Here is a 19,387-nt window from a genome sequence, read left to right as displayed (position 1 = left end):
ATCCCTCTGTCTGTGTTACTTGTGTCCTAATATCCTCTTCGTATGGGACACAAGTCATATTGTATTAGAGTCCGATCTAATGATCCCATTTTAACTTAGTTACCTCTTCAAAGGCCATACCTCTAAATATAGTCACATTTAGAGGTATAGGAGGTTAGGGTTTCAACAAATGAGCTTGGGGGGGGGGGGCACAATTCAGTCCATAACACTAATATCTCATCCTTTAATGATAACCAGGTCCTTACTATTTTCAAATCCAGCCAAATCTGCTAACCAATCTCATATTCCCCTCCTGGAGGGTTTGTTACCTATACTCACTTCTGATACTAAAGTCTATATCAACCAAGAGTCAACTGTAGATTAAAGAAAACACTCTGGTTATTTTAGGTAGAAAATAAGTGACTTAATATGGGGACATATCCCAACATCATGGGAAGTGTTGAAGTAATAGAAATGACCCATAGAACAATACTGCATAACTGTATGGTCAATGGAACTTCTATTGCAGCTAGAATCAGGAAGTTGGATAATCAGAAGTCACTATGGCAACTGCTGGGCTCCAAGATCATGCCATGTCAGCTCCAGAAATCAGGAAATGACTGCCCTCACTAATGTACCTCTAGAGACATTCTATGGCTGCCAAATCCACATTAGCAAAATGGGAAGCTCAGTTCTGAAATCAAGATCCCTGTAAGTGCATCTGATTGGGAGAACCTGAATTATACCAGAAACTAGCTGCATGGGAATATAGGAGATGAAGAATGTAGTTTTTAGCTTTCTAGTTAGTGCAGTAGTCAAGACAGGCCCTCTGGAAAGAGGTTGGAACAGAAGCAGAATATGCCATATTTATTACACAAAGCTAGTTATTGCCCTGACCCCAAAACATGGCAACAATAACACAGAAAAAGAGAAGTAAAGATGAATTTTGCTTATGAATAGAGTTGTAAAAATGTTAAAGGATGTACCAGTAAAGCAAATCCTCCAGGATAGTAAAAAATAATATACTGTGACTAAGTATATACCCACATCCATATACATACAAACACAAGTGTGCACGCAAACTGCAAAGTCTTACAAACAGTCTCTTTTTAATTCCTGTTTCATAAGTTCTTGGCATATAGTAGCAGCTCAATGAACAGACAGACCTATTTTGAATTTACGATGATTCTACTATATTTGAAATAATTTCTCCTTATAATTTATAGACTTTATTAAATTTTTATGGAATAATAATCTACATAAAACTATGAAAATATAGTGAAAATTAAAGCATCTGGCGTAATCTTCTATTCCCTTGGTGAAATAATATGAAAAAATGACAGGAATCAACAGGCAGAACCAAGTTGAAATATCACTGGAAGGTGCGTGGAGAACTGAAGAAGATGCCGCAGGGATATGGAAAATGCTTTTTAATCCCCAAAGATTTTTTTTTCACCTAGACACTGATTATTAATTTATCTCTGACTCTCAATTAAGTCACATGTTAGACTTCTGAGACTACCTTTAATTAAAAGTGAGTCACCCTAACTGTATAAATTACGGCAAGCGAGTTTGGCTAGTGTATCAGATCTCTGGAGCCCTGCTGCTAATCTGAGGAAATTAAATAGCTCTGCTTCTACTTGTCCCCAAAGTCGGGTTGATGAATCCTTTTCTTTGTGAAAAAGGACAGCAGGGATCAAAAGCTCTGCCTCTCCCCATTTGTAAGTGCTGATAAATCACATGGTAGAGGAAGAGAAAACAGAGTGGATAACATACAAAATGGATAAGTTTATCCCCAAATAACTTGAAAACGAACTCGGCAAATGATGGTAGCTTTGAATAGAGAAAACAGGAGGCACATACAAAATCTGTTACTCAAGGTCTGATAAACGCCCATATTGAGGGTGTATCCAAGATCTCTTGTTCCTTGGCTTACCTTACAGTGCTGGGCTTGCTTGTGAGGACATCAGGAACTTCATACCTGGGTTTCACGGGAGTTTCTTCATTGATTTTAAGCCTGAAAATATTTCCCTCTATACCATAAACTTCAGCCAGAAGAGAAACCTGGGAACAGACACGAGATTAGTTTCAATAGGTTATTACCCCACTGATGGTCGGTTCTACAGTCAAATTGCAATAATTAGAAACTATGTTTGGGGTGCCCAGGTGGCTCAGTCAGTTAAGCATCTGCCTTTGGCTCAGTTCATGATCCCAGGGGCCTCGCTGGGAGGGAGTCTGTTTCTCCCTCTGCCCCTCCCCCTGCTTGTGCTCCCTCTCCCTTTCTCTCTCTCTAATAAATAAAAAAAAAATCTTTTAAAAAAAGGAAGCTATGTTTGAATTATTACAGGCCAAATAAACTGGAGAACAATGGGAATTATGAAGGAAAAAGCTCCCCAAACTTTGTATGTACTTGTTTGGCTATACCTGACAGTAGAGCAAGAAATACCTTCTATGTGTTCTATGGCTAGGCAAACATATAATTGTCCATACCAGGACCTTTAAGGATGAAAGAGGTCTCTATTAATAATTATACTGAATGATGGGCATAAACTGAAACTGCTTTTGGAAAGCTGGGACCTATGGCCCTGTATCTATGACAAACTGCAGACATCTTAAGAACTTGGTGTTAAAACTAGGGGCAACTGGATTCCAGCTGAATGAAAGATGAAGGATAACAAGCCACAGAATGGAAAAGAATAAAGAATAAAAGTGGTCACTGGGGTTCCCCAGGATAGATGATTAAGACTTGGCTATACTAAAATCAAGGCATTTCCTGTATACCTGGGAATAAGGTCTGGGGAACTTTCTCAGGAGGTTGGGATACTCTCAGCTTTTTTAAGAGGCTGGGGAATTTAGGTAAAATTCTGCCTACAGTGGGACATGGAAGCAACCCAGAATTATAGAGAATATAGGATTTAAGAAATAAAACATGAGACAACAACAAACCTCAAGAGAACAGAAGTGGCTAGCTATAGGTTACAAGATGAGGCATCTAGATCAGAGAAATATGTATTTTTTAATATGCAGTCATCTTTATTATAATTCATATATACATTAAAATCAGACATGAATCTCTAATAAAAAAACATCTAGGATCTCATGGGCTTTTGTTTTCTGTTCATTTATGTAGTTTGAAAATCCAGTTTACTTGAGAATGGTGGAAAAGGCCAAGTAGTATCTTAGTTTCGTATGACAAGTTTTCTCCTCATAGGTATTCTTTGGGCATTTTATTTTTATTTTTTATTTTTTTAAAGATTTTACTTACTTATTTAACAGAGAGACACAGCGAGAGAGGGAACACAAGCAGGGGGAGTGGGAGAGGGAGAAGCAGGCTTCCCACTGAGCAGGGAGCCTGATGCAGGGCCCAATCCCAGGACCCTGGGATCATGACCTGAGCCAAAGGCAGACATTTAACGACTGAGCCACCCAGGCGCCCCTCTTTGGGCATTTTAATGAACCTGCCCATTTTTCAGTGCCTTCTGCAATTCCTTAGAGATTTCAATGGGCACCTGGCCTATGGAACATTCTATTACTCTACTGACTCTTAAGGTATGGTTCTGGGGCTACACCTGAGAATTTGCTTTTCTAACCTATTGTTCCCTTTTGATTTACTCTAGCAGGTAGTTTTAAAAAGGGGTCAAATGTGCCAAAGCTTCCAAAACTCCATGCTTCTCTTACAGAAATATCATTTACTTTATCATTCACTTTACCAACTCTCCCTTCCAAATAAAGGACCCCAAAATATAAAGTATCACCTGCCAGTGTTCGATGAGACTCCTCTCCTCTCCCCAAATCAAATTATTTAGGATTCTGAGTGATAGCAAGCCCCTCCAACACAGAGCTACAGTCTTTATCAAAAAAGCTTGATCAGAGAAATATTCTGACAGTTTTCAACCGCTGTGCTGTATAGCAGTGACTGACAGCAAATGCTTTATTAAATCCTTCATGTGATGCCAAATTCTCGTTACACTTGGGTACATGTATTGTCACTGTAACATGTGTTCAATGAAAGGCTAAGCTGGGCAGGCTGTGTGGGCCCTCGTCCAGAACAGGTACAATGTGGTGCAAGTAAGATAGCAAGCAGGGAGACTATCACAGCACTAAAAAAAAAAAAAAAAAAAAATGATTTCGCTGGAACTCTGCCTCTTGAAAATATAGGAAAGTAGTCAGGGCACTTAAGCAGTGACATGACACTTGAGAGTGACCAGGTAAAGAGTACAGTGGCTATGGCTGCTTTTACAGATAATTCTTAAGGTAGAGTTATAGTAGAGTAGTAGCGAGCACAGTGTAATTACTTTTTCTAGTTTTATTGAGATATAGACATATAATGTACAAACTTAAGGTGTACATTGTGTTGATTTGATACATATTGCAAGATGATTACCACTATAGCATTAGCTAACAACTGCATTTTATCACATAATTACCATTTCCTTTTTGTGATGAGAACATTTAAGATCTACTCTTTTAGCAACTTTCAAGTATATAATAGAGTATTATTAGTTATAATCACTATGCTGTACAGGAGAATCCCCAGGACTTATTTTATGTACAGCTGGAAGTTGATACTCTTTGACCAGCATCATCCTTCCCCCACCCCAATCATACTGTAATTATTCCTTTCATGTCTAACATTCTTTTGTAAATTTAATTACTTCAAGTGTGTCATCAGAATTCTAAGATTTAAAAATGTGCTCAAATACCAATAAAGCTGAAATTCTGTCAGATTATGTTTTCTCCTAAGTGAGACCTATATTTCCATTGCTCTCTCAAATTCAACTAACAGTTACTTGGCATCTAATATTGGGATGTGCTGTGAAAAAGATGACCAAACTCTTAGAGGGAAATTGCAATTTAGAGACGAAACACGGTAAACATAAAGCATGCTGTAAGTGCTGAGGGAGAAGGACAAGGACAGTGCTGTGGGAGAACAGAGGGAATATTAATGATGACTTGTAAGGAGAGGGGTTCTGGGCTGTCTCTGGAGGAGCAGGGCCTTCGGGGACTAGCAGGACTCTGGATAGGCAAAATGAGCAAGAACATCCTAAGCAGAGGGCACACAGGCTGCCTACATATGATGAACAAATTGCACCTAGTTTCTCTACTCAGAGATCCTCCCAGTTTTAGGAAAATAGCTCTCTTTAAGAACAGTATTTTTTAAAACCAAAGATTGGTCTGTCTGTTTTGTTCTTGAGGCTGCAGTCAGGAAAGAATTCTAATTCTATGAGGAGGCAGTTAATAACCCTGCTTTTCTTTTTACCATAATGACCTTTTACAACCAAACACATAAATCAGAGTCAAAGCTCCATTTTGTTTTCATTTTAGCTCAATTAAGCAAATGATTTTTTTTTCCAACAGGCAATCCTTTTCAAGGTCGATATTCAGATTCATTCATTATCTCCTACTATTACCTACATAGCTTTCATGTTCCAAGCATATAATCTCCTTAGATATTCATATGCTTTGTTTCTCTGATCTGGCTCATGCTGTTTTTATTGACTTAAAAACATTTTTAAACAGCAACAGATTTTCAGAAGTCCAATAAACAAAGCTATGTGGGTTAAAGACAGTGGGGAGTGGCTCGGAGCCCCTACCTTTGAGCCCTCCCTGAGCTGAGCTCTGAGACACCTCCATGGAGACCTAGGCTCTGTGGCTGACAGTTTAGAAACCACTTCTCTAGGTTTCTCAATTGCCAGTTATTGCTCACTTCTTCCACCAAAACCTTGCTCTTGTCAAAAAGCCTGGACATGAATGTTACACTCTTCTAACACATTAAGAATTTCTCTATATTCCTTTTCTTTTCCTGTCTGGACATTTATGAAAAAGTAATATACAAATAAATGATGGAATCTCTTCTTCCTGTTAGTGATGATTGGAGATGACAATGAAAAGATATGTTAACTTACAGAAGCTAGACTGCGTAAACTAGGAGTTAGTGTGAGTACTTAGATCATAGTAGCAGTTACACTCAAATTGCAGCAAGATGGATTTACGTAAAACAAGTGAAGAAACGTGTAACTGAGCATCTTAAATATTTAAAAATATTTAAAATATTTAAAATCTGTAAATGTCCATCTACGCAGAGAAAATGAGATAAATCCTCAGAGAAAGGAATCCATTTTAGAGGTTCCTTTTAAAGATTTTATTTATTTATTTGAGACAGAATGAGAGAGCACATGAGAGGGGGGAGGGTCAGAGGGAGAAGCAGATACCCCACTGAGCAGGGAGCCCGAAGCGGGACTCGATCCCGGGACTCCAGGATCATGACCTGAGCCCAAGGCAGTCGCTTAACCAACTGAGCCACCCAGGCGCCCCAGAGGTTCCTTTTAAAACTACAAGTCTCCATTTGGTTTTTCATAAAGCTTTATTCAGAGGCTCACTTCTCACAGTCTGGGAAAGAGTATTAATTCTCTTTTCCTATCTGATTTCTTTTATACTTAATAAAAACAAAACCTGTAGTCTGTCATCCATAGATCTAGTTTATTGTTGTTGTTTTTGGCCACATGGGCAAAAATATCAGGTTGTAAAAACCATGGTGGTAGAGACAGACTTGTCTTTGTATTCAAGTAGTGGACTGATCACAATTATATTAAAACAAAACCTGTTATTTACCCAGAACTGGGAATCACAACTAGTCGAGACTGTGATGGAGTTACCAGAACAGCCCTAGAACACATATTAAAATGGCAGTGGGTATTAGGAATGGAAATTATGACCCCGTCAACTTCTCCATGATGGATACAGATCTTGCCTTTCCTCTGGCACCAGGTGTCTTCACTGTACTCTAAGGAGTCATCTAAAAGGCCTACAAGAGTGAGCAAGTTGTTGCTCAAGATCTCCTAGGATTCAGAGGACCATCTAAGAGTTCATTAAATTGCCACAGGGCACTAATTGCCCCTTCCACTGTTGCAGCCAGTTGGTTTACCGCAAGCACTGATTCTCTACAGAGAACGCTGGCAAGTTCACGCTGGCATTAGCCCGTTCCCTAAGGACAATCAGCCTGTCCAGGTGTGCTTCTGGTTGTTTGGCTAGTTCCCAAATTAGCTGCCTGTTCATGGCCACTTCTGCAGAAACACTACTGGCTAACAAGTGGTAGTTCTTCCTCATCTGCTGAGGAGATGGCGGGTTGGGCAAAATCCCATTTTCATCAGGCTTAGAGGCAACGGCAAGGAGTGACTTAATGGAGGTGCTCAGAGATATCCCTGCATCCTTGGAGATGCTGCCAGAAGTGGAGTCTCTGGCGAAAACTTGCAAACAGGCTGCAAAGGAAAGTAAACATGTTGCTAAAAGGTCATCCATGTTATGAGAAAGCCTCAAAATTGGCAATATAAAGCAGGTCAAAGACATAGGTCTGTTCCAGATAGCCTTGATAGCAGTGCTTTGTAGCTAGACTCAGCGGACAGAATACATTGCTCTGCTCTGAAGTCACAAGACTGGATTTTACCATGTTTCTCAATCCAGGTCAAATTTTCACTGAAGGTAAAAAAAAATTGGTAAAAAAACCAATACAAAACTCTAAAAAGCAGTCAACATTTTACTGTTAGCTTTCTTTTTAGATGTTCTCTTGGAAGTCTCTTTACCAAATATCTACCTGATTATTTTTTCATCAGGAATAGGCAACACACTATAACAGGACCCTGTATGAGAAAACTTAAATGCAGTTTAACCTACAACTGGCTTTTCTTCAAAGCCTAGATGTCCTGAGCTGGAGACAACACACAGGGCCACACTTCAGTTTGTTCTGTAACATGACCGTGTCCCAGGAACATCATGTTTGAGCTGAACTGTGTCTCCCCCAAACTCTAAATTCTTATTTTGAAGCACTGCCCCTCAGTATGATGGTATCTGGAGATGGGGCCTTTGGGAAGTGATTAGGTTTAGATAAGATCATGAGGGTGGGCTTATGATGGGATTAGTGCCCTTAGAAAAAGAAACCAGAGATTTAGCTCTCTCTCCACTATCTGAAAATATAAAAAGAAGATGATAGTCTATAAGCCAGGAAAAGGGTCCCCAAAGACACCTTGATTTTGGATTTCCCAGACTCTAGAACTATGGTAAATCAGTATCTGTTGTTTAAGATACCCAGTCTATGGTATTTTGTTATGGGAACCTGAGCTAAGACAATGTTGAATGAAGCTTGGTTCTGTTTCCTGGTTACTTATATTGGGGGAAGGGGATTGAGAAGATTTCAAAAATTAACAGATCTTGAGAACAAAGTTACTGCTTTAAGAGATGTAATGGTGTGGCGGCAGGCAGAGACACCAAGAATGCTGGGTTTGTCAGAATCTGCTGAATCCGTGAAATCTGAGAACTACAGCTGTGAGCTGAATATGATCCTCTTAGACTTTGGACTCTCTCTCTCTGAACCTGAAGTAAAAAGCTGTCATTCTGAATAAGTAGATACGTGCAGCTTGTTTTGAATCTCCAGACCACACCTATACCATGTCCTAACATGAAATCTCCCATGACACACCCATTTCGTCCCAGAAACCACCTCAAATGGAGGCTGCTTGTCTATGCAATGAGCTGGATACAAGGTTCAGACAACTTTAGAGATTAATGTCCGGGTCCTCGTTGTCTCTACCAGACTGACAGAGGACATAAAATCCTGAGTCTCTCTTAGTCATCTCAACTCCAAGTGACAAGAAAGCCCAGAATTTCAGGGTGATCCCCTAAACATATATATTTGCCTGAGATCAGAGCATGCAGATTCTCTATGCAGCCCCAATATTTCTAATACCTGAACATGAAGTCTGTTCCAAGGGGTCCTCAAAGTTCTCAGTCCTGGGAGCCATGTTACTGACATCCTGGATAACCTGCCCTTGCTTGTTGGGCTTCTCAACTCCCTTCTGAGCCATGTGCTACCTTCTGCTGAGATTCTGTGGGTCCTCCTGGACTGTGGCTTCTTTTCCTTGGGAGGCATCCAGATCTGGTGGACTCTGGTTCTGGCACCTGACCTGAACAGCACTGTCTCTCACGTTTTCAGGCTCCAAAGAGGGATGTGTATAGAGAACTGATCCACAGTTTTGTAAAAGGTTGTGTGTGGGGATCTACCACTAACTGCACTGGTATCAAGGTGCATGGACATTTGCATTCTGGCCCACAGAGTGCTTTTGCCTCATTTACTTTGCTTCACCATGAGTCTTCATGACAGTGGATATTCAGATGCTCAATATACTGAGGCTCCCCAAGGATGGAAAGCGATTCTTGCCCTGACTATGGGATAGCTACAACTCTCTGGGTTTAGACACACTGGAGACAGGAATGAAAATGAGCAAATGACAAAAACAAAAACAAAAACAAAAAACCCCCCAAACAAAAAAAACATAAAACAAAACAAAAAAATAAAGGAAAAAGAAAGGAAGGTACCTGACATCTGGTGGCAGGCTTAATGACTATGACTCTTGGAAGGTTCCTAGTGGACTCCTTGCATTTCCTGGAGCCAACTGCTTCTGTTGACTATGAATACAGAGGTTTGGCTGGGTGTCAGGCTATTAGACCACATGCAAATGGCAGGTGGCTCCCCAGGAAGGAAATCAGTGCTACTCCATGTTTTCCCATGAATAGCTATCAAACTATGCTAAAAAAAAAAAGATTAGTATAGACATGGATCAGTTGTAGAGGACCTATGACTTTGGGCGGGGGGGGAGTACCATGAACTAAGAACTCAGAGGCATCAAAGATGCCAAGCAAGGGGGCAAATGCCTCCAGAAAAAAAAAAGGTGGTATAAAAGCAGCACTAGGTTTCAGAGAAAGGTTAACCATCCCATCTGTGTAGTTAAGAGACATGAACTAAGTATACTGCTACCACAGTATACCCTTAAGTAACCAGAAGTTGGGGACAGGGGACAGGGATAGAGAACACAGAACTGTTGACATGATTTTAGCCCTTATTTTGAATTCAGGCAAGAAAAGTATGTTAGAAAACTCCACATCTACGAAATAGCTAAATTTTCTAAAATTTGTAAGGAAGGTATCCTTCCTCAGTGTGCAACTGATCCTCCTGTCTGGGAATAAAGTTGGAACCCTTTGCTAAATTAAAGGTCTTACAAATGTTATAGAGAACCCCCTGCTGTGGAGAAGTTTTTATTCTGTCTTCCCTGAAGTGGTTCCTCAGTGCAGCACCATGGGGTGAGAACTATGCCACAGGGAGATCTCTCACAACTTTGCAGGAAAAGGGGGGATTTCTTCTCAGTCACCTGTTAGGGAACCTAGACTGCATGGCTTTAAGTATGTCTTTTAGTTACATGAACTACCAATTAAGTCATATTGGTTTGAGAGGCCTTAGAAGCATCTCTAGCTTCTAAGAAGACAGGGAGGCTCTGGAAGTGAGGGTCAGGCTAGGAGCATGGGTACTTGTGCACGGTCACACTTCCTGGCTCAGCCCATATAGCACTTCCTCTGTGACTGGCCCATCCGAAGTAGCATGATGACTTGACAAGTGAGAAAAAGTACTTAATATACTGCTCTAATCCTTTCAGTATGTAATAACTAGGGTGATCTGCTAGTGAAGCAGTTTAGGAGATGGAACATTTGTGACTTAGGTTTTCAACTATATAGTCCCTTGTTCCCCTGGCCCACCCACATTTTGAGGTTTGGACAGTCACTGAATCTGTACCTTGCTCAGGCTGCACGCTCAAGTGCACACTGTCTAATAGTAACAGAACATGGGTACTTGATAGAGTTGACAGATGCAGGTGAAAACTCTTGATTACCAGCTGCATGACTTTGAGCAGGTGACTTTCTAGTCACTTTTCTGTATTATGAGGACGAATTAAAAGGAAATAACATTTGTAAAACATCTAGGAAAGCATGTGATACACAGGCAATCTATAAGTTAACACTCACATTACTGTTAAAGTAGTATTCATGTATATAACATTGCTTTATCTACACTAGTGTAGATAATGTTACATTATTACTGTAGATGACATTACTTCCCTAACGAAGTTTATTTTTGAAGCATACGTAGTTTTAATTAGCCTTTGTGGAAATTTACTTCATTCAAACCCAACTTAATATAGAAACAAATAATTCTCTGTAGGAAATACTTCTCTCTCACCTTGGTTGTTTCGCTGATGATTTGGAACTTGGTGCTGTCTTTGCCTATTGTGGCTGAGTCTAGTGATGCCTGATAGGTGGCTCTCCTGGAGAGCTGCTGTTTCTGACGCCTGCCGATATACAGAATACAAATACCTGAGAATTATTTGTGACTGTCAGCATCCAAAAGACTATATTATCATGTGGAAGTCATTAAACTTCACTATGATGGTAAATGAACTGGGTCCAGGCAGTATTAGTACTCTAATAAAGTACTAACAGGAGTACTTTGTTATTACAGTGCCAATAAAATTAGTACTAATAAGAATAATACGAATGAAATTGTTCAACATAGCACTGCCCAAGGATGGCATTTTGTCCACTTTATTGAGAAAGTGGGGCAGTTTTCATAGATGACATTTATTAGCTTGTTAATTTTCCTTCCTCTTTCCATGAAATGTACACTTCAATAGAAACTCAATAAATTCTAATGGAAATCCAATATAATCCAATGACTTAACAAAATGACCAAGAGTTTCCTATAGAATTCCCTCTAAGGTACCTATTCAGAATTTAGGTGATCTGATTTTCTTCCTTTAGAGTAGTGTGAATTAATTAGAAAGTTGTAACATAGGATACAATTTTTGGTGGTTTCAGGTTTAGGATCACGGAAAGACATTCAACAGAAAGATTTTAAAGAAATTTTTTTTTGAAGCTCTGGGGAAATAGGTAATCTTATATAGTGGTGATGGGAGTACAAAACGGTACAATCCCTATGGGGGAGAGGGCCTCTGGTAATAGGTATAATTTTAAATGTATCTATTCTTTGATGCAGTAATACCATTCCTGGAAATTAATCCTATAAATACACTTATAGGTGTAGGAAATGACATATGTATAGCTTTTCATTATGGCATGATTTTATAGCTAAAAGATTAAAAACTCAAGGATCTACCAATAGGAAGGAGACTGAATAAATCATAGTACATACTATATAGCTATAAATAGAGAGGGCAATCTCTATATACTCATGCAGAGCTCTTCAGAATAAACTATAAAGCAGAAAAAAAGGACACAACAGCATATATAGGAAGCTACTTGGTATAAGAAAGGCAGTGATATAAGAATGTATGTATTTACAAAAAGAAATACTGGGAGGATAAATAAGAAATTAATAAATCTGGTTACTTAGAGGGACAAGATGTGGAATGGGGTGATAGGGGACAGGCATGGGAGTAACACTTTTCAAAGTATATCTTTTTATATTATTTGACTTCTGAAACCTGTAAAAGTATTATCTATTCAAATACATAAACACTTTTAAAATATGTATTTATTGAGAAATTTAAATAAGACAAAGTAAGTGTATAAAGGTGAATGTCTCCTGTCTGATGAATTTCTTAATGATTACATTTCCTAATTGACCCTTTCCTTAAAAAGCCTATAAACATTGCAATATTGAAATGTTTTGATCTAGGTAATACATTTCCTCTCCTTACCTGTAGAAAGCAATCTTGCTGCAATCTTTGAAAATGTTTTTATCCACAGCTTCATCTTCAACACTAAATAAAAAGACATTTTAAGAAACATATTTTCTATAAGGTCTGTGAATCCAATTTTTGTTCCTGCTCTAACTATAGCATGAACGCAGGTAATAAACTTCTGCAATGCAAAACTGTGTCATGGCCATAACATAACACGATAGCCGCTGTGCTGCAGAATAACATCTTTTTGTAAATCACACAAGATAAACAACAAAACATCAAGTTCTGGGATTACTCTGAAAGCACTGGAAAAAGAGTATTGTCACTTACAAGGAAGAGTTCTTTTAAAATAATGGCTGAAGGCTATGACTACAACAATAAAATCAGAAGCAAAAACACACAAAAAACCCAAATGAAAAAAAAAATCTACCCACTTATTTATTCAATAAAATATTTTCAGAATATTCCTACTGAGTGCTGGGCTCTAAGGAAGATATGAAGAGATGTGTCTGAGTTTCCTACAAGAGCCTAACCAACAAGCACAAATCAACCTGACAAATGCTTTAACAGAGGTATATGCAAGGAGGAGAATAATAGAAACAGATGTAGAAGGAAAATTTTTTGCTTTTTAAGATGATGCTGGCAATTAGGAGCCAATGCTTTCTAAAACCAAGTTCCCAGAACAGCTGTTTCTGGAATAGAACATGAATAAGATACATGCATATTGCTACTAGAGAATATGTATTTAAATTAGCGTCCAGTGGCACCTGGCTGGATTAGTCAGTCCATGCAGCATCTTGATCTCGGGGTTCTGAGTTCGAGAGCCCCGTGTTGGGTATAGAAATTTCTTAAAAATAAAATCTTTAAAAAATAAATTAGCCTCCGTATGATTAAAACAACCATAGGCTGTAAGGAGGGGGAAACACACTGGCCTTCAAGCAGACATGTTGCTGAATACAGCTGTAGTCAGCATGTCTATGAATATGTAGTAAACTATGATTGAACACAAATTTCAAGATATTAAGAAAACAAGCCCACACAGATACACTTGGCTGTACTAAATTATTTTCTTGGAAGTCATCAAATCCTTCACTGATGCAGCCTTTGTCACTGTTTCTTTTAATCAACTGTGCAAAGATTAGAGAAATTTGCAGTCTTTGCTTTCCAGCTTTGAAGAATGAGCTCTGTAATAATATAGGAAGATGGGAGTACAGCTGAACATGGAAAGCAACATGCTTGAAATTCTCATGTTACAGTTCTGATCACAACTCTTCAACTGTTTTGTGAACCATCCTGAAAGTATTTTGAGGGGCTATTAATATCAACTAATTCCCTGGGGAATTGAGAAAAAATGATAAAGTACATAAATATGAAACATGCAAATAAGAGGCCATTCAAACAATCAGTAAAACCTTCAACACCAGAATGTTGCTTTCAGCTACTATCTATCCCCTGCTGTCTGGATTCAGTCCCTGCAGGACCACCACTGGGCCTTTACCTGATTTCCTCTTTCCCAGCAGCTTCCATGGCTTCCCAGTCAATCCGACTGACTTGCAGCGCTCAGGGCAAGGCCAAGGGCAGTCTTTTTTAAAACGCCGATTGGACGTTTTTCTAAATTACAACCAGGACTTCACCACTGTCAGGTCCTGGGAAACGGAGTCCTCTCCAGGTCCTTGAGGAGTAGCAAATCTGCACTTACTACTGGGTTTTCCAGGCCCAAACTTGCGTTTCGAGGGATTTAGCTGGCCACTTTTTCTTGGTTACGAGCGCCCGACGAAGAACTGCTTTCATTAGGAACCAACACTGTCTTTGCAGTGGAGGGGGCGTGTACTCAAAGAGCCCTAGAGGATAAAAGTCAAGAGCGTGAGAACCAGGAAGTACCGAGACCGCTTGCCCGACCCAGGCCAAATTTCTGCAGGTTTATCTCAGTGACCGTGACGCCACAGGTACTGAAAACTGACCCACTCTTTCAGTTTTTAATAGAAAGTGCTGGCCGGCTCTGTGCTGAAGATTGATGTTCCCCGGTCAAATTCTGCAGCATCATACTTTATACAGAACGGTCTTTATAAAGGGCATATCTACTACAGTCCAAACAGTTCAGTAAGTGCTTATACTCTACCACTGCCAAATTCCAGTCTTTGCTTAAATATCTCCAGAAAACCGAGAACTCACTACTACGCGCCAAACAGGCGGACTTACGGCTTTCCCAGACTTCTGGCCCCAGCGACTGACTTTGATCTAGAAGGGATGACAGGCTGGGGCGAACGAGAGGAGGAGAGAGCCAAACGCTACACTGGGTGCTTGCTTGGTCCCCAGGCCCTTTAAGGGCCGGGAGAGAGAAGAGCCGACCGAAGCGGAGGCGGCTTTTGGTGAACATCCTAACGCTCCAAGGTGACCGGGTTACCACGGGACTACGCCTGCGCTGTACGGTCTAAAACTCACACGAGGTCGTGACGGCTGGCTTAGGGAGGGGCTGCTGGGTGGCAAAACAAACAAGCACCGCGAGGTTTCGAGGACCCGGATATTCCCGCCCCCAGAGCAGAGCCGGAAGAGGGCGGGGCGAACCGGAAGAAGGTGAAATGCTTTCGGTAGGCGCTCCACGGCTGTGAAGATGGCGGCGGCTGCGTGGCTTCAGGTGCTGCCTGTCATTCTTCTTCTTTTGGGGGCTCAGCCGTCCCCATTGTCGCTCCTCGGTGTAGGACCGGCACCTGTCGCCGCTGCCGACCGATCCAAGTGGCACATTCCGATACCGTCGGTGAGTGTTCACTTCAGAAGCAACTGAGCCTGGAGGAACAAGGGGTGGGGCTACGGCGGCCCTAGGGGTCCATGAAGGTTTCGCAAAAGTCCGCTTCCGAAGGGGTGGAATTACCTGGAGCGTCTGTGTCGCTGGTTAGCAAGGACCCACCTCCTTGGAGTGGAAAGCCGTGCACTTCTGTGGGTAGGTTAGCGGGAGTGCCAGGGCCACTTCAGGAGCGGAGGAGAATGGTGGAGCGGTTTCTTATCAGCTAAGTCGGAACTTTGAATGCTTTATTTGAGACGGGAAAGTTGATGAATAGGTAGAGAACGGTTTCCCTTTCAGCCGAAGTTTCACAGAATCCAGTGACCCCGAGTTGGATGAGAGCGATCTGAAGTTGGTGTCTTTCTTTTTTTGCTCTGCACTTCTTTATTACTGGGTGATTCTACTTACGAAGTTGTTTGATTTCATTGGAACTTTGCAGTGGTTCTTCTAAGCTTTGCTGTGTGATTAGGAAGCCTAGGCATTTATAAAATGTATTCTAGCATGAGAATGGCTGAAATGGAAGAAATTGTATTCTAAAATTTGATATGGTAAAGGTAGTCTTTCTTTTGGACAATTTACTAGATAGGTTGACCCTTTCTGTCCCCCCACCCCCTCCTTTAAACCTCATTTGAGTAAGAGCTGTAGTCCTGCGAGCCAGCAAATCAGATGCACCCAGGAAATGCCAAAAAGCATTTTGTCCTTTTGAAACCACGGTGGCCTTTTTGTTTCGTTCTGCTCTGCTCACTGGTTGTAATGTCCAAATCTTATTTGAGCTTTTACATAGCAAGCATTATAGCTTTTGTTCATTTGGTGAAGATCTTCAGGTTCTGACTTTCAGGTGTTGTTGCTGAAATGGTTACTAGTTAAATTCGTCTTGTCTGCTCATACAGTAGTTTATTTGAAGAAATGATTGGATTATTCTGAACAGTGATTAGTGAGTAAAGGGAATAAACTAATTAAGGAGTACCTCCCATGAAGATTTAAGTTGGGATTTCTGTCAGCTTCTCTCCTAGAGTCCTTGCTTCATGGCTTGCGGGGGGGGAAAAGATTGTGTCTGCACCAAGCTACAAAACTGCAGTTTGGATATGGTTGAATTTTACTAGAAGGAAGGATGTTGATGTATTTTTTGTTGTTTAAGAAAACTAACTTAAACATTTTATAAATTTAGGTTTTTATAACAATTATATTCTGCCTTGGGAATTAAAGTGAGCTGATGCTAATTATCTTTCTCTCCTTTATCTTTGCAGGGGAAAAATTATTTTAGTTTTGGAAAGATCCTGTTCAAAAATACCACTATCTTCCTGAAATGTGAGTTTTTGCATTTCATGAAGTTTTTATTTGAGTTTTTAAGCGATCCTTAAACTTTTTAAATTACCTAGTTTCTATCTCTGACCTACTCTAAACATGAACTTTAAAATTTAATAGTCTGGCACTATCTAGGCATAAACACTGTAGTGTAATTAAGGTCTTTTCAGTGAGTAATTTTCAGAATACTTGTGTGAACTTTATTTTCTTCTCTTGTTTCTCTGGTGTTTACTATATACAGTTAGACAAATTATGTTGTTTGATTGTCTGCATGGTGTTTTAATCTGTCCTGTGTTAGAGATACCACTGACTTTGCTTTTGTGTGCTTGTTAGATGTTTACTGAACACATGACTTAGGTTTGTCAGACCTTTGGCTCTGAATGAATATGTTCAGTAAACCTTTGTTTACAGAAGGAGTATTTTACTATTTGGATCTTTGGAAGAGGAAGCTCAAAGATATTACCGGGGTATAGGGATTATTATAGAACAAAACCAGTCTGTCCAGTGAGAAAACCACTGTATCTGAATCCAGAATATCCTGTTGCATATTAAAGAAAGGCTTCCTTTTATTTTTGAAACTGGCTTTATTTTAGGGTAAGTGATCATGGATAGCTCTGTTTCGGGATCAGGGACAGAAGTTCAGATCATCCGTGTGTGCTTCTTTGCATGTCTTTCTCCATGAAAGTGCAAAGTTGTAAGTTGTAGTTGGATGATTTTGTTTTAATCATTTAGTAAGTAGTTATTAAAAACCTATTATGTGCCAGGCTTTGTTTTAAACAGCAGGGAAGTGATAGAAAAGGCCCTCTCTCTTACTGAACTTACAGTCTAACAGGAGTGAAGGGGGCCAGTAAAATTTCTATAAAGAATAGACTATGTCTATGAAAATACAATCTCTTGACTGATGACTTAAATTTGGTTTAAATCAGATTACTGAAATAAACTGGTCTGTCTTGTGAGGTTGATGTGCTAGATAAGAGTAACTTTTAGGGATAACAGTATTTGGTTTTTTTGAATAGCCTGACAGTCTGCATGCCGGTCTGCCTTTTTATCATGTATAGTCTTTTCTCACCTGTATTTTGATCAGCTGGTGCTTTGCCAACTTACACAAGCTGCATTATTTTGCAGTGTTTACATTTCATTTTTGGGGAGAATTTGAGGCTCCTTAAAAATTACATTGTCTTTCATTTTGTTACTTCTCTGCTTTCTCACATTTACCTTGTCTCTGATTGTATACTTTAGGGCTATCGTATATAGCTTTCCATGAAATTGCCAGGACCATTTTCGTCTCTTAATGCCATCCATTCAAAGTTCTGAATGGTGTCTTTTAACATACATAGTATTTTTTCAGCCAAGTCTTTCTGCAGATCTTCTGTTTAGGGGATTTTCTTATTGGCTCTGTTGAGTTAATCCCATCTTTGTATGGTTCTTCTGAATAGTTAACAGTGAGATCACAAATATCCTTTTTATCATTTCCATAAATTCTATTTAGCACATCAGAGTTTTGTGTATTTTAATTGACCCTCGTAAAAGTATGTCACTTGAAAATTAATTTGAGAAAACAATTTAAAACAAAGAAAAGGGAAAGGTAATAATTTTAGGTGTGGACCTTTTGTTAAGAACCAAAAATAGATTCCTAGATGCAGTCATGTTTATCTTTGTCACATTTGTATAAGGCAGGTATCTTCTAGTATATTTTCTGTAACACAGCTGGAATCAAAGATAAACTGACTTCCAGGTGGGACAGCTGATCAGTGATATAGTCAGATTTATGCTCTCAAATTTTCAGACTAATGCCTTGGTCCACTAGGATACTCTTTCCAAACTGTTTAATTAGTTATGAGGCTCTGACTCATGAGGTTCGTTGAGGCCTCTCTTAAGGTGGGTTTTGGAAAGAGTCTTTCATTTTTGCTTTTGGTCTTCCTGCCTTCCCCAGCCAGGTTTGCTTTTTTTCCTTTTTTCTTTCTGTCTAGTTTTGATATCTTTCAAGGTCTAAGCCATTAATTTTTCCCTCAGTGGAACTCTTTTGAATACTGCCTTATGATGTCCCTAATGTTATTCCTTGTTTCTCCAACTAGAATGTAGCCTCCTACAGAGTCCTGTTCTCTAGCCTAACAGTGTCATGTAGCTTTGTATACTTAAGTGCTCTGCTCAGTAAATATTTGAATGATAATAGAAGACTGGTTTTAACTTAGGACTGCTGTATCACTTCCAGGTTTTTTGCAACAGAGAACCAGAAATTGAGGTTTTAAGGCATAAAAGTAGACACATTTAAGCAGGTCAGAAACTTCTTTTGTGAACAACAGTACTTTTATCTGAAGAATATCCACTTCTTTTTACGTATATTACTTCAGTACCTTGTGTTGGGAGAAGAGATGGTCTTTGAGTATCTAAATTTAGCAGGAAAAATAGAATGTGTAACAGTTTAGGAAAAATGCTTTGGGAATCATCTTTATTCACAAAGTTTTCTTCTTTTATAGTTGACGGAGAACCTTGTGATGTGTCTTTGAATATAACCTGGTATCTGAAAAGTGCTGATTGTTACAATGAAATATACAACTTCAAGGTAAGGAATATAAAATTAACAGACTTTCTTGGACTTTAAATATCATCCTGTCCTACCTTATAGAGGAAGGAGTGTCATGTAGCTAGCAGGAGAAGAGCTGAAATTAGAATCTTCTGTGCTTCCCAGTTTGCAAACCTACTGTGCTAGCAATTCTCAAACTTTTTGGTCTCAACCCTTAAAATTTACTGCAGACTTCTGCTCACTTTGGCAGCACTGTAGGAATGCTGACAGTACTGA

The 19,387-nt window shown here is 39.6% G+C and overlaps 2 protein-coding genes across 9 annotated transcripts in view; one reads left to right on the top strand and one right to left on the bottom strand.

Moving 5' to 3' along the window:
- Positions 1-14,920, bottom strand: part of GANC (glucosidase alpha, neutral C) — a 71,363-nt gene extending 56,443 nt beyond the window's left edge. For 3 of the 5 annotated variants that reach the window (XM_034994535.1, XM_034994536.1, XM_034994539.1), the window contains exons 1-5: positions 14,703-14,920; positions 14,203-14,344; positions 12,519-12,581; positions 11,042-11,150; positions 1,916-2,043 (exon numbers count right to left, since the gene is read on the bottom strand). In XM_034994535.1, coding sequence (XP_034850426.1) covers positions 1,916-2,043; positions 11,042-11,150; positions 12,519-12,581; positions 14,203-14,344; positions 14,703-14,880 — 620 coding nt within the window. In that variant the 5' untranslated portion in view covers positions 14,881-14,920. Of the gene's footprint in view, positions 1-1,915; positions 2,044-11,041; positions 11,176-12,518; positions 12,582-14,001; positions 14,345-14,702 lie in introns of those variants that run through there. The other 2 variants (XM_034994538.1, XM_034994537.1) reach the window with 2 other exon arrangements.
- Positions 14,921-15,049: 129 nt separating this feature from the next.
- The window catches only part of TMEM87A (transmembrane protein 87A), a 44,187-nt gene continuing 39,849 nt past the window's right edge, over positions 15,050-19,387 (top strand). The window contains exons 1-3 of one of the 4 annotated variants that reach the window (XM_034994545.1): positions 15,050-15,258; positions 16,530-16,590; positions 19,065-19,150. In XM_034994545.1, coding sequence (XP_034850436.1) covers positions 15,115-15,258; positions 16,530-16,590; positions 19,065-19,150 — 291 coding nt within the window. In that variant the 5' untranslated portion in view covers positions 15,050-15,114. The remainder of the gene's footprint in view (positions 15,259-16,529; positions 16,591-19,064; positions 19,151-19,387) is intronic. The other 3 variants (XM_034994542.1, XM_034994544.1, XM_034994546.1) reach the window with 3 other exon arrangements.

The sequence above is a fragment of the Mirounga leonina genome, unplaced genomic scaffold (assembly GCF_011800145.1).
Source record: "Mirounga leonina isolate KUSES-001 unplaced genomic scaffold, KU_Mleo_1.0 Mir_91, whole genome shotgun sequence".
Taxonomy (NCBI): domain Eukaryota; kingdom Metazoa; phylum Chordata; class Mammalia; order Carnivora; family Phocidae; genus Mirounga; species Mirounga leonina.
Note: the sequence above shows the minus strand (reverse complement) of the source record. Positions and strands in the feature narration are given on the sequence as shown.